Here is a 15,042-nt window from a genome sequence, read left to right as displayed (position 1 = left end):
CGCCAGTCTGTCTTTCTTCTTTGCCTTGGTGGTCTTTTCTCTACCAATCTTGCAGTATAGCGGTGGTGGAGACGTCCAGTCTATTTTCTGCTCCTCCAGAAAGTGTCCCCATACCGGAGTGGTTGCATGTTCCGCGGTGCAGCCCTCCAATACGCACTCCGAGCATTTTTCGGACAGAAACAGGATTGTCCTTTCTTTTTCCCTGTAGGTGGTTTTGGCGTAGCGCCGGCATTGGTATTCGCCCGGCTGCATGCGCAGCGCCTGCACGCATTCTTTGTTTGGTGGCGCTACGACTTTCAGTAGCTTTCCTGGATTCTGCGGCATTTTGTGGTCTATTTTTCTGGCCAACTCGTGGTATGTGTCCAAGCCTGGTCATTCCGGTACGAAGACAGTTGCTATGCCATTTTTCCACTCTAGCAATATTTCTTCTCCTGGTATGGCAGTGCGTATGTTGCCATTTGCTTCGAACTTTCCAGCTGCAAATGCCTCCAATAGGGCTTCCGTGGCCCATGCCACAGACGTTTCTCTATTCCTCCGCAATACTACTCGGTGCCCCCTTGCCGACCCCAAGTCTCTGGGGATCGCATATCCTAGTATTTTGTAGTCTCCTGCGGGTATTTGGTCCATCCTATGCACTTTGGCTCTGGGCGTCTCTGGACCAAACGAGCTTTCTTTTCCAAAGAACAATCTACGCAGATTGTCTGTTCTTTTGGAAATCCTATCCAACAGCTTTTCGTACTTTTCCAACTCTTCTTCTATCTTTCGCCTGTCTTCTTCTTTTTGCCGCAGGATGTTCTGCTTTTGTTCCGACAGCTCTGCGTGGTATCTTTGCGTGGCTTCTACCCACTCGTCGCCTTCCAAATCGTCTCGTATGTCTTCCAAGCGCTGCTGCCGCTTTCTTTTGGACAGAAAGGATATCCTGCGGTCCGTAGGTACTTCCAGTATTCCGAAGAGACTCTTTTCTACTCCTATTCTTTGCGCCTTCTTCGTACGCCATATCCACTCTATGTGTTCCGTCGGAGGCAGCATTGTGGCAATGGCAGGGGCATTTGTATGCACTCGGGTGGGGAATTTGGACTCCGCCAATACCGTAGGCGAGTTTTTTGTGTAGCAGCGCAGCAGAGCTATTTCCACAGGTTCCATACCAAGCACATCCATGCGAAATATGGGGCATTTGCGCAGGCCAAACTCTGCTATGGTCCAAAGTACACATTGTTCCCATTTGTCGTTGCCACGAACTCGCACTCCGGCTATGCGTCTGGTTTCCAAATTACAGTACCAAGCTAGGAATATTTCTTTCGTCTCCTCGCAGCAAATACACAAGCACCTGTCCAAATGTTCCGCAAGTGCTAACCACATATTCTTTGGCGGCTGTACTACGAATATGTCCTGCAAAGGTTCTAGTGTTTCCGCGATGGCATTGGTGTGGGATTTGGAGAAATCTTTGCCGTAGATGGATATTTCTACCCTAGTGCATCCTCTTTTTTGCACGTCTGGGCGTAGGAAAGTCCTACGCAAATGGTCGTTGGGACAATCCACGTACTCTGCCAACTTTGCTCCTACTGGGTTTTGCACTTCTCCGGCCTCGAAGTTCGACACTATCTTGTTGTATATTTTGGTTCTCTTTCCGTCTTCCATCCAAGTACAAACATGGTTCCCGACGGCATGCGTATTGTCCAAAATGGTACCTTCGCGCCAACCAACTTCTCCTTGTTCTTTGTAGCCCATTTGCCGCAGTCTGCGCACCAATGCAGCTCTGTCCAAAGTACCGGAGAAATCCTGTGTGTAGTCCACGGAGTAGATGCCATATCCTTGCCCATACAAAGCCATGGAGAATTTGCGTACGTTTTCCCCGACATCTTCTATTTGCAGCTCCGAAGTGTCTACTTTGGCCACGAAGTATCCAGCAGGATCTGTGTTGTGTATTCCATACCATTTGCCTTTGGCATTGGAGCGCTCTTCTATCTTTGCGATGTTTTCTACGATCTTTCCCTGCTTGCAGGTATGTACGATACTCGTGGGCAGAAACCCACCAAATGCCACTGTTGCTGCCGTAGATATCTGCGCAACTATTGTCTTTGCATTTCTGCAGAGCAGCTTCTTGCCATACAAATTCTCTTCCGCAACGAAACCATATACGAATATGTCGTCTACGAATGGCGGCAATCCTTCCAGCGGCTGCAAACTGGTAGTACCTTCGTTGTTGCGTAGGTAGTCGCATTTGGATATGTCCGGCAGCAAGTTCCCGTCGCATGCATTGTCCAGCAGCAAATGCGCCAACACTCTGCTCTTTGCACGTATGCCCATTTCTTGCAATGTAACCGAAATACTCTTTTGGGAGTCCATGTCTATATCTAGGAGCAGAAGGTTTTTGGCTACTACTATGGATTTTCCCGCGCGCCCTTGCTACGAGGACTCGTTTTGGGGCCCTTGCTACCATGGAGAGGCATTTCGCACCACGGACATTTCTGGTGCCAGCGCAGTGGGCACGCACATCTTTTGGACAAAAAAGGTAGTAGAGTGACACAACAAGCAGTCCTAGCCTCCATTTACATCCTTAACAAAGATTTAACCTAATTGTCGACATTCTGATACTCTTTTGGGACACGCAATGCTAGGTAGTTTCCACACATACTTAACAACGATTTAACTTCGTTGTCGACATTCTGAGACACCTTTCGAAATAGTTTCCACACATACTTAACAAAGATTTAACTTCGTTGTCGACATTCTTTGCCGCTGGCGGGGAACGAATCGTCCTCTCCCATCTTTCGGAAAACGCATACACTCTTTTGGGACACGCAGTGACGATCCATACAACGCGGTTGCGAACACAAAAAAAAGTAGCCGAAAATGGTTGCCGAAACAATGGGATTCTGTACACTCTACTAAATGTTGTGAAGGCAAAGTCAGCATCCAGGCGATCCAATACCTGAGTTCGCAGTCGGCACACAGTTTTGTTACGAATGCTCGTGATGGTGTCCATCTATATCTAAGGAATATCTTAACCTCCGTTTGCGGTACCCAACATAGCAGCAGTAAGGGACTTTTCGCGCTGACGACGGATCGCGCAAGACCCCCTGTAGGGCCTCGTCAAACCCGAAAAAGTCCAGGGGGGGCCGGGGGTCTATTTTGCCTCTGCCGGCGCTCCGCGAGTTCCCCTTACTGCTGCTACCAGATTTCGGAAGTGGCGACGACTCTTCAGCAACAGAATATGAACCTGAAACTGGAACGGACGAGACCGACTCAGAGGAAGAGGACAACTTCGAAGACGTGGACAAGAGGTATTCCATCTAAAATAATATCTTTGATCAACCTTCTATGTTTCTGTTAGATCAATGAAGAGATGTCTTTCATTTTTTTGTAGAACTTGGTCGGATAATCTGAGAGAACAACCTAAATACATTGTGTTTCTTTCCAAGCTCCTGATTTTGTTCGATATCTGCCATGTCTGCAAAACGGACCACCCTGTTGTGTCGACCAGAAAAACGGGAACGATGGTCGAAGTTCAAACCATTTGCAAAAACAAGGCATGTCCTAAACCAGTACAGATTTGGTCAAGTCAGCCTCAGACTGCCAGGGACAAGAATGGCTGCAGGAAACTTTTTACTATGTTTTGGGATTTTGCTGTCAGGAAGTGCAGCTTCCAAGGTTATGCAGATGTTCAAACATATGGGGTTATCCTGTCTTTCACTGAGAACATACTTCAGACATCAAAGGGTAGGATATTACCTACCCTGTTGTATGTATTTTTGTTTGCCCCTCTCTCCCTTTTATTTTCTTTCTGTTCTTTGTAATTATTATTACTCACCTCTCCTGTCTGTGTTATGTATTTAAGACAATATTGTTTTTATTTCATAGAGTAAATTGTTTCCAGCCGTGTACCTGTTCTGGAAAAAGTATCAAGAAAGAATGTTCCAGAAATTGAAAGAAATAGGAGAAAATATCATTATTGCAGGAGATGGCAGGCATGATAGCATGGGACACAGTGCAAAATACTGTGCCTACTCTATTTTTGCCTGCACAATTTCCTCAATTATAACATTTTCTTTAATTCAAGTAAGCTTCCAATTACAACCTAATGAAATAATATGAATATGTCTTGTGGATCTTTTGTGGTACTGCTTAAGAGAAAGGAGAAATTGCCACTATTTAAATTCCACTTCATTTACCAATGAATTTGTTAAAACTTTGCCTTTTTATTTTTTTACAGAGAAATGTGGCAGGAAGCAGTCCAGCAATGGAATACCTTGGCTTTCAAGAGTGCATGAATTACCTCTTAGGCTGTGGACTAGCAATTGGAACTGTTATCACAGATAGACACACTTCAATTGCCAAACATATGAGGGAGCGTTTAGCAAATATAACCCATTACTTTGATCTTTGGCACCTTTAAAAAAAGTATGAAACATTTCTGACAGAAATTCCCCTTCTATTTGAAGAAACTAAACTAAAATGTATTCATTTTATTTTAGAAATTCGCAAAGTTCTCACAAAGACATCAAAGATCAGTGGTTGCTCTGCAATATTGAATTGGATCAAGCCCTGCGAGAACCATTTATTTTGGAGCGCCACAACAACCTTGACAGGAAATGGTGAAGTAATATGGGCAAAGTTTAAGTCATTTCTCTACCATGTAACTAACAGACACAAAGATTTACCTATCCCATTATTCAACAAGTGTGCTCATGATGACAACATTCAAGATAGAAAATGGCTTGAAGAAGGTTTGTTAACATTATCCAGAAAATCAAAACAAAACATCATACACTAAAAATTTACCACTATTTTTCATAGATACTGTGGCGTTCGAAAAACTAAAAGCAGGGCTAACAAAGAAATCTCTTGTAAATGGCATCAAGAAGATATCACCTTTAGAACAAACTAGTTCCTTGGAAGGTTTTCATTCTGTGCTCAACCACTACGCTCCCAAAATGATTGCCTACTCTTATTCAGGAATGTTTTGTAGGTAAGGTATTGGCCTCTTTAATCTTTTTTTATTTACTTACTATTGGAGATGGTACATGTCCCCAATAAAAAATAATTTTTTCTTTGAAATAATATTTTATACAGAAATTCACATTTTGCATTTGTATCTTTACCCTTCAAGACATATTATAGCTACCACACACTTCAACTACAATCTTCACCGAGAAACATTAAAAAGAGAAGATGGCACCGACCAGGTCAAGATAGTCTATCCAAAATTTAAGAATGGTGAGGCAACTGTCCAAAATGTTAGAGTCCAGCCAAACTATGGTATGTGCGTGAATGTTTTTGTTGTTGTTTTTTTTTTTTTGAAGGTCAAAGAATAATTAATCATAACAAATCACCAAAACCAAACAAATAAATCTAAAATCAAAATTTTGAAATTGATATTGTTTCTTTTTCCAATCAAAGTCATGAAAGTCATGAATTAAGTATATTGTATACCTTTATTGCCAAAACTTTAAATTATTATGGATATTTGTTAATCTGATATTTTTTGATTAATCTATTCATTAAAAAAAAAGATTATGTTGAAGAGATCTACAACACATTTCTTGTGGAACAACAAAACAGAACACTGGCATTGGCAGTTGAAGAATTGGTGACCATGGCACCACAGCCAATGAATACGATGCTGGAGAAACAGCCAAAAAATGAAGCCATAATGAAGAGAATTCAAAGAAAGTCTATGGTTGCCCAGGATGTTCCCCCAACAGCTGCAGGTATTTTATTTTTTATCAAAAAAATGTAAAAAAAAGAAAAACTTATATGTATTTATGTGTATTTATATGATTTTATTTTTTCATAGTACCTCAATTACAAGTTGCTGCAGCTGCACAACAAAGAACAGAACGGCAACAACCACACTGCCGGCTTTGCAACAATCCAATGAAAGGACATAAAAATGTTGTAGAGTGTCCAAAAAATCAGAAGTGAAAAAAATGATGTTGTTATTATTATTTACTGTTGTGTATTACCATTTCTGGTTGATTTCAATAATGAAATATTTCTTGTACTATTTTTGAGGTATATCTTGGCACCACAAGATATCCTTACATGTTTCAAATTGACAGATAGAGTGGTTTTTTCCCCCTACCCAAATCCAGGCAGAGTATCCCCCCTGGGGGGGATTAGGGCCTACTAATTAAATATGTATGACGTTAGTAACTGTTTCATGGGTGTATGAAAACCATTCTCTATAATTTATTCATTATCATCTTCTTGAAATCCTATAAAGTCATCTTCACTTTTGAAGGTACTTCTGATTCTGTGGTAAGCACATGCAGGTAATGGCAACCTAGTTTTGCCAATTCGCCCATGGACAAGAAAGATATATTCCCTGTAGGCCACACTCCTTAAGAAGCTATAAAGAAAATCAGGAATTTTAAAAGTACAAATTAGAAAGAATTAAATATTGGACAGATGCATCATATTTCGACTCAGGCTATTAATAGTGTTAGCTGTATAAAGGAGAAAATGTAAATTTTGGCTGGCTGAACATGGGGAGGGTCATATATAGACAACATAGTGTTTTTTTGTGCTGAAGGCAGGATGGGGGAGGATTTATTGTTGTTGTTTATGAGACTGGAAAGGTCTATTTTTTATAGAGTGTTAAGCAGTTGGTAAGTTCTGAATACAGCATATCAGCTGCATGCTGCCACCATGTGATAGGACCAAGTTAGCGAATTAGGCGGTATAAATATTTGCCAAACTCATTTAGAATTTCGTAACTTGAAACGCTCACTTACGAATTCTCCGATCCCGTTTGCTTATATGTCTTCTTATCAATAGTCCGATATTTTGCGGCAGCCATTCTCAATGACCATTTGTCTAGGCACACGGTTGTGAAACCTGGATGTAGAGTGATACATGGCGGCGGCTCTCGAACTTCATTCAGAACCCACAACGAGCTAAGAGCTTCGCTAGTCTTGTCCAAATCCATGCAGCAATAACATTCGTTTGGATTTTGTGAAAGGTCAGTGCAGCAATGACCACAAGAACACCTATGAAGACATGAAAGCTTTTATTAGGAGTAAAACTCACGTGGATCGTGGATAAAATACGACACATTACGGACATAAACAAAGTACTGTGCGACCAGTTATAACTTTGTTAACCTACCAGTTAGCTTCAACTCCTGAAAACCGTCTTTCTAGGGATTTTAGCCTTTCTTCTTTTTCTTTTTGGCGCTTATTGTATTCAAGAAGCCAGTCTTGTTCTGCTAGAGGCTCGTCTGCATATGGGCCACTAAATTCTTCTTCATCAAAGCAAATGTCCGCAGCCGCCGTCTGATTTTCCGATTCTATGTTATAAACTCCTGGGATATAATTCCACTCCGAGTCGTCTGAATATTCGCTTGAGTCTGAAGAGTGGCTTTCGGAGGACATTTTACAGAAAACAAGGCAAAACTTTCACTTATTAACCTGGAACACGCTTCAGGATACTGTAGTTATGGTGAAAAGACGCAAACAACTTACTCCTGTGACGTCACTAGGTACCAGGTCCCCAATAGCTCGTCCAAACTTTTATGGAGTCAAAATAAAAGCGCTCAAAATCAAAAAATTATATCGTTGAGAGTAAAAAAATTAAACGAATAGTCTCCCAAGACCTTCTACTTTTAACACAACTGTTAAAAAAATGACAAAAAATAAGCGTCATAGGGACTTTAACAATTTGGTTGTTTTTAACCAACTATCGTATGTTTTTCGTTCAAGAAAAATGCAGCTTTGTCATGTTCGCCTCCTATCGCGGGGTCCCATTGGCAAACCTATGAAGACTTTCATTCAATAATTTTATATCTTTCTACAGATAATTCATTTAATTATTGAATGAAATATACATTTTTACCAAATATTCAACTGTTTATTAAGCTGTTCGAGCAAGTATGATCAGGTTATACAAATGAGCTTAAATTTGTGTTGTCGAGAGATGTTATTGTATAAAGACATTGTCTTTTGCATTATTTTCTATTTTGTCTCAGTTGTTCTTGTCAAGTTTAGCTGAATGTAAACTTTGTGGAAAACTTTTTTCGTTCTTGATTTCAGTATCTTTCTCACACATGAAAACAGATGAAAACTGGTAAAATCGAATCTCAAAATCTAGTAAGCTTAATTATCATATGACCCGTACTGCCCTGCTCGCGCGCTTTAATAAAACCATTGGAAAAAGTCACGTGATGGGGACCGGACGGGTTGACATAAGCGGGCCGGAAAAATCCGTCCGGCCCTCTTCGGATGTAACCATTAAATTTCATTTAAAAAGAAGCTAAAATGACTGACAATTTAAGCGAACACTACGAAAGGGAATTCTACTATCCAGACGAGATATCTAACACTGAACTGGCTCAGCAAGCGACATATTTTGAGTCAAATCTGCTCAATAATAATAACAATAATAATAATAATAATAATAATAATAATAATAAAAAAATAATAATAATAATAAAACTTTATTTAAAGAGGGGACACACAACAGTTACAATAAAACACATCGTACTGAAAACCCAGTGGCCCTGAAATACAGAAATACATCCGAGCACAACAGAAAACAAGTACAATCAACAAAACTAAGTATGACATGAACGTACTGAAGCGCTTTTTACAAGAATGTGGAGAAGAAAGAGAAATTGAGAATATCCCTCCGCCTCAACTTGACAGTCTTCTTTCCAACTTTTACATAAAGGCAAAAAAGAAAGACAATACTTTGTACGAACCTGATACAATGTCGTCCTTCTCAAGAAGTATCGAGCGATACCTCGACGATAAAAATGCAAAAGTAAACATCTTAAAAGATGAAGAGTTTAAGCTTTCCAGACAAGCCTTGATGTTCAGACGACGAGAATTAAGAAAAGAAGGCAAAGGAAACAAGCCAAATGCTACTGCTCCTTTGACAAGCAAAGATATTGATGCTATTTTTAATGAAAACGAGTTTGGAGTCCATGATCCAGAGATCCTTTCCCGTACTATGTGGTTCTTGCTTACTTTGCATTTTGGTCATAGAGCACGACATGAAGCGAGACAGCTGCTGAAGTTTGGAGACGTACTTTTGAAGAAAGATGAAATAAATGGCGAAGAGTATGTAGAGTGGTTCCAAGAAAGAGAAACTAAAACCAGACACGTCGATGAAAATGAGCACCAGAGAGCTTTCCGACCAAGAGCTTATGAGAGCGGCGACAAGAAATATCCTGTGGCCTGCTATAAGCAGTTTGTTTACAGGCGTCCCGAAGAAGCCAAAAGTCCAGAAAGTCCGTTTTTTCTTGCTATAAACCATAGAAGGAGGCCAAATGATCAAGTGTGGTTCCTAAATGGACCGATGGGAAAGAACAAGATTGGCGAATTCCTGTCTCAAGCAACAAAAGATTTGAAGTTCACGAAGTCAAAAGCCGGTAAAATTACCAACCCTTCCGTACGTAAAACTGGTATCACAACCCTCCTGGATGCTGGTGTTCCACACAACATTGTGGCTCAACTGAGTGGCCATAAGAGTCTTGACAGTTATGCGGTTGCCTCTGAGAGCCAACAACGAAACATGTCGAAGATACTGAGTGGTGTTGAGAACGTCAAGCACGAAGCCAGCAGCAAGCAATTATGTCTCGGCGCAACGGACTACAAGTTCAACTGCCGCTGCAGGTTCTTTGTTTGGGGGAGCAAACATTGGAGTATTGAACATTCAGAATCTTGTTCTTTCAGGCCATGAAGAAAGCTGTAGTTCGTGCCTGGTCAAACCCAAGAAACGTCGTTTTATGATCGAGTCAGATGAAGAAGACTAAAAGTCTAAAAACGTTGAAATTTGTCCATGAAAACACTTAGAGTTGACATATACATTCTTGAGTTCCCAAGCTGCTATTTTCCCCCGACTTTTGACCAAATAGCTATTTGCGAAGTGTAGTAAGAACCTTATTAGAACCTTCAATGGTATTAAAAACAATTTTACTTCTTGAAATGTGCCTCGTGTTTACAGTGACTGTTAAATGACTTCTTTTCAATCAAATAAAAAGGAATTCTCCTATTGGTTCTCGTTTACGCGCGCTGTATTTATCAAAGTCTAGCAAGATCTTTCAGCCTTTTTTTACGATAAAAGTTGGGTCATATGATAAAATGCTTATTGACTGAGTTGGGTCGGGCCGGACGGGAAAATATTTGGCTCTTGGTCATTTGTACGGACCTCGCTGCGCTCGGTCCGTACGACATCACCTCGAGCCAAATATTTTCCCGTCCGGCCCGACCCAACTCAGTCAATAAGTACATAGTTTTCAATCTTCTTGAAAAGTAGTTAGGCTTATATGAAAGAAATAAATATATTAATGAAGAGTTAGGATAAGAAAGCTATTTTTTAACTGATGACACATTTGGCTTTAACGTTCAGGGCCTTACTTCTCGAGTTTAGTTAGTTTATGATCTCCAGCCAATTTTCTCTCTGATGCTACCAAATCATTTTATTTTTTTATTTTCATTGTGGTAAAAATACATTTCATATAAAAACATAAAAATTCTTATGAAAAACCAAACATCGTAGTAAGCTTATTTTTTGCTCACCTTAACCAGTTTTCGAGTCCGTTTTTCAGTCTTGATTTGTCCTAAATCTCCAGTTTTTCGATTTCAATGAAAGACATCCGAGGTAGTTATCTTTCGTTTTTCTTCAAGTAAAAGAGATTCAAAGCCTAAAAATGTCGGCCATGGAAAACTTTGTCGAAGAATCTTCCAAGAACAAAACTAGCCCGTGGGGGTGGTGGTGAGTTATGTACAAAATTCCTAAGTGGGAAAGTACACTCGCGTAAAGAAAACAATGTAGTGCATTTCGATTCGATTTCACTGCACGGTTTTTATTATGGGAGAAATTATCTTTATCTCGAATAAAAAATGATTGACGATTTTCCCCCCGATCTTATTTTTACCTTTCAGTTTCATTCAAATTGGGCTCCCTGTGACTTCCTTATCGGGAGCTCCGCTTTTAGGCAGTGCCTAAATATATATATTAAATGTCATTAATATAAAGCAAGAAGAGTAAGAGGCCAAGCACAGATCCTTGGGGAACCCCATAGGAAACTAATTCATTCTGACTTACATGGTAGTTCAATTCAACAGGCTGGGTTCGTCAGTACAGGTAGGATCTAAACCAATCATTACTTACACCTCTAATTCCGTAATAACTGAGTTTGTTTAACAAGATTGAATGATCTACTGTGTCAAAATGCCGTTTCTTCGTCTTTTCTAGATCACTGGTTCTTCCTAATGCCAGTTGGTCGGTGATAGTAACAGTGTGAATAGTAGTTCATAGACAGATAAGAATAACGTTTCTTCTTCTTGCAAACGGCAGACATATGACATGACACGAAAGGCCCAAGTTGGCCTTTCGTGTACATCCCAACTTATCCACTTATTCCACACATGGGCGTCAGCTCTGGATAAGGGCAAAACATCAGATGTTGTCTTTTTGGATTTCGAGAAAGCTTTTGACTCTGTTCTGCATGTTCATCTCATCTCAAAGCTACAGCAGTTTGCGATTAGTGGTCAAATTATTGAATGGCTGAGTGATTTCTTACATGAACGATATCAACGTGTTGTATTAGAGGGTGAAAGTTCGAACTGGACTAAGGTTTCGTCTGGAGTGCCCCAGGGAAGTTTTGTTGGACCGATGCTGTTTTTGTTGTACGTGAATGATATACCAGAGAATCTAATATGTGCCAGTGAAATGTTTGCCGACGACACACTATCATTCAACTCTAGCAAACCATCTGATGTCTCCCACTCTATCCAAGAAAGTTTATCGCGTATCTCTGCTTGGTGTAACAAATGGCTTCTGAAAATTAATGCCGAGAAATGCGAATGTATGCGAATCACCAGAGCTAAAACACCAACAAGGTCTCCTCACTTTTGAGTAGACGACCACAAATGCAGGGCAGGCGGATGCCCTCAGCATACTTCATTTTCGTGCGGCAGATCAGGTCGTAATCGTTGCTGAGTATGGTTAGATAGCCATTCTGCTTGAACTTAAGCAGCATTTCCCGCTGGTTGGGACTTAATACCCCCCTACCGTTAGGCGTCTTTAACTCAATGCAGAGGCCTCGGTAATCCTTATGGGAGTTAAGGATAAGCAGGTCAGGTTGACCGCCCTTATACCCCTTCTGCCAGGATTCATGACGTCTTTTGTACGTATCCTGTAGCTCCCCCAGATCGGGCGTAATGATCATCTCGGGGTAGAACCGGCGTATGTAGTCTACGACCTTCTCATGTAAGTCAAACTCGTTCTCAATCTTAAACGTCAACTTATCAGACTTATACTCATCCATAATGTACCTCCTCGTCTTTGGTAAGATTTCCTCCATAACCCAAGCTCGAAATTCAATTGCCTTGGGTAACGTAGAACTAAATATCAATTCGTAAAGACCAGGCTCGCTAATGAACACGGAATGTGGCTGTACGTTAAGGGGGATCCATTTCGTTCCCCCCTTTAGATCAGACCATCTTTTCTGGTACTTCGTAGGAACGTGGTCTCTAATAGCCTTACTTGTGTTTTCGTAATTCAACGCAACAGCCACCTCCTTTGCCTCGAAGTACGGTTGGTCGCCTTGCATTATGCAGTGCAGTTCAATGTCGCCATTGCGGAAGATGCGTAACATGGTATATCAAGAGGATATCTTAATATGCAACGCTCCTTAGCTGATTCATTTCTACGCTTAGCTGCGCGTCGCTGACCACAAAGACGTAACAGTTTATCTTGTCGGTGTTGCCTGCGGAGGCATTCTTTGTACGCTTGATTTCCAAAGTAATGCCGTCCTGGGTGTTTACCAGCCGCAGACCCCTGACCATGCATGGTTTCGTCGTTGATGGTGCGCATATCGATCCACAAGCGCATATTTATCCTTAAAGAATTCCTCAGGACTAATTTGGTCGCCAAACTTGCGCATTGCCTCCCTGTACACGTCTGCGGGCTTTATTCCCTGGGAGTAAACCTTGTTAGGTACTCCGTTGACATTTACCCCCACGTTAGTAATGCCGGGGTTATGAAAGGCTTCGGAGTTGCGTTTACCAGCCTCAAAGGGCTTAGCAAACACCAGCATTAGCCCCGTGAGGCTACGCCTGGGGAGGTTAATGCTTTGGTTAATAACCTCGTCCGTCTTATCCAGGAAGCTAAATGTCTTGTACATCACTACGTGGTCGTAAAGGAATGCCTTCCCAGCACTGTATTCCATGCCGGCGCTACGGGCCAGCTCTTCGCTGTACACCGTCTCGTACTGCAGCTCTAAGTTGGTAACAGAATAGGGATCCACGGCCCCGCTAATTGCGGTGTCCATTCCCCCTAGGACGTTCGTAGTGTCCGCCAAGGTTACTTCGAACTGTAACTCACTTAGTTGCCTGGGGTAGTACACACCATGGTTAGTAACCACTTCAAAGTCCAATGGTATGACATACTTGCTACCATAGGCGGTTTTTACCCTCGTGGCATCTGCTACTGCCGTCGCGCCGCTGGAGTCGGTAGGCGCTGGGTTGGTTTCGCTGCGAAGCGGACGAAGAATAACGCTTCCGATTCCTTGTTATATCCTTTGCGCTCGGTCGAATGCAGTCAACCATAGGTCCTTGTAAGTAGCATACAGATCGTACCTATTTAAGTCCAACAAGGATTCTCCGGCGAACTTGATTCTCATATTGGAAACATAGTTGCGGCCTACGTTATTGACGGTATAGCGCTTGTCCTTGGTGTCGGGTTGTATTGTTAGGTCAAACCTTAGCGCTAACTTGCCAGGGACTAAGACTAGGTTATCCGTTAGGCGGGGTACGCCTACGTACAAAGTTTCTACTGGTTTTGCGCTGCTGGGTGTGAATGTGACCCGGTGAAAGGTGCGTTCTGCCTTTAGTCCACCAACCTGCTTAGGTAATACGTTGGAGTTTAACTTTGAGCTTATCATATATAATGGAAGTAGAAGGAACGGATTTTGACTCCACCACCGAAGAAGGCCAAGTCGACATTAACGATGAAGAATACGACGCATGGACCCAAGGCGCGGAAACCGACCCCCTAATCTACAACACGGCCCTAGAAAACAAGTATGGTAGCAGGTGGAAAAGCTTCAAGGCCTCCTTAAATCGCATGTGGCAATCAAAGAACCGCCGCAGCCCCGTCCCTGAGTACTTGGAGCTTCAAAATATGAACGAACAGGGGGCGACCGCGCGGGAAACCGTAGAGTGGGCAACTCAAGAGTTAAGGCAACGCTATCCCCGTTTCGAGGCTTACGACATAAGGCTCACAGAGCGCGGAAACAAAGTTCTTATAAGCGTCAGAGACATGAGGCATGCCGGGGCCAACAGTTGGACCAAACCACAAGTCCTTTTTGATGATACTGGATCAGTCAAGGTCAACGTGGAGAGATTAAGGGGCTTTCGAGAGGCTACCCGGAGTGCGTTAGAAAGGTTGGAAACCTTAAACGAAAGGGTCGCGCTAGAAAGGCGCGTCGAGGGGTTACGAGAAACGTTGGAAGAAAGAGAAGCAGATTACATGAGACAAAACCGACTACTCCTTGATGCTCAAAAGAGAGAACTTGACGACAAGAATCAGCTAATAGTACAGATGAGAGAACAAATGGATAAAGCCCTACGCGAAAGAGACCAAGCCCAAAAAGCCTTCGATCTTGCCCTGCAAGACCTGGACATGAGCCAGGAAGAAGCCAAAAACTTGCATGTCACCATAGCCGCATCTTTGGAGGAACGGCGGCAGTTGGTTGCCGAAATTAACATTAAAGAAGAGCAAATCCGGCAAAGAGATCAGGCTATTGAAGACCTGGAGGGGCAAATAGAACAACAGCAGGAAATAATTAACGACCAGACTCGTCCCGAAGAGGAAAGGGGGGCTGCCCAAAGGGAATCAGAAACCCTTCAGGTACGCCTTGCGAAATTACGAGCGCAAAAGGACAACCTGGAAAAGGAGTTGGGGCTTACCACCAAGGAAAAGGTAAAAAGAGCTCTCATGAAGTATGGCGTTCCGCTGGCATTTGCGGTCGCTATTAGCACCGTAGTAGGAGTAATCTTGTCCGCGCTTAAGGCTACGGGCGCAGGCGTA

General features: G+C 42.2%; 2 protein-coding genes across 2 annotated transcripts; one reads left to right on the top strand and one right to left on the bottom strand.

Moving 5' to 3' along the window:
• Window positions 1-3,497: 3,497 nt before the first annotated feature.
• LOC148913053 (uncharacterized) lies at window positions 3,498-6,421 on the top strand. Its single transcript, XM_089026760.1, has 6 exons — window positions 3,498-3,720; window positions 4,476-4,727; window positions 4,798-4,969; window positions 5,111-5,259; window positions 5,514-5,711; window positions 5,798-6,421. The coding sequence occupies exons 1-6, from the start codon at window positions 3,498-3,500 to the stop codon at window positions 5,923-5,925; spliced, it is 1,122 nt and encodes a 373-aa protein (XP_088882886.1). The 3' UTR covers window positions 5,926-6,421.
• Window positions 6,160-7,571, bottom strand: LOC148913052 (uncharacterized). The gene is made up of 3 exons (XM_089026964.1): window positions 7,111-7,571; window positions 6,738-6,992; window positions 6,160-6,352 (listed from the first exon to the last, which is right to left on the bottom strand). The coding sequence occupies exons 1-3, from the start codon at window positions 7,374-7,376 to the stop codon at window positions 6,193-6,195; spliced, it is 681 nt and encodes a 226-aa protein (XP_088883090.1). The 5' UTR covers window positions 7,377-7,571; the 3' UTR covers window positions 6,160-6,192.
• Window positions 7,572-15,042: the final 7,471 nt, after the last annotated feature.

The sequence above is a fragment of the Actinia tenebrosa genome, unplaced genomic scaffold (genome assembly GCF_029948245.1).
Source record: "Actinia tenebrosa isolate PJP-AT-01 unplaced genomic scaffold, QUT_ActTen_1.0 PGA_scaffold10__47_contigs__length_13832649, whole genome shotgun sequence".
Classification (NCBI taxonomy): Eukaryota; Metazoa; Cnidaria; class Anthozoa; order Actiniaria; family Actiniidae; genus Actinia; species Actinia tenebrosa.
This window is presented reverse-complemented; position numbering and strand designations above follow the sequence as displayed.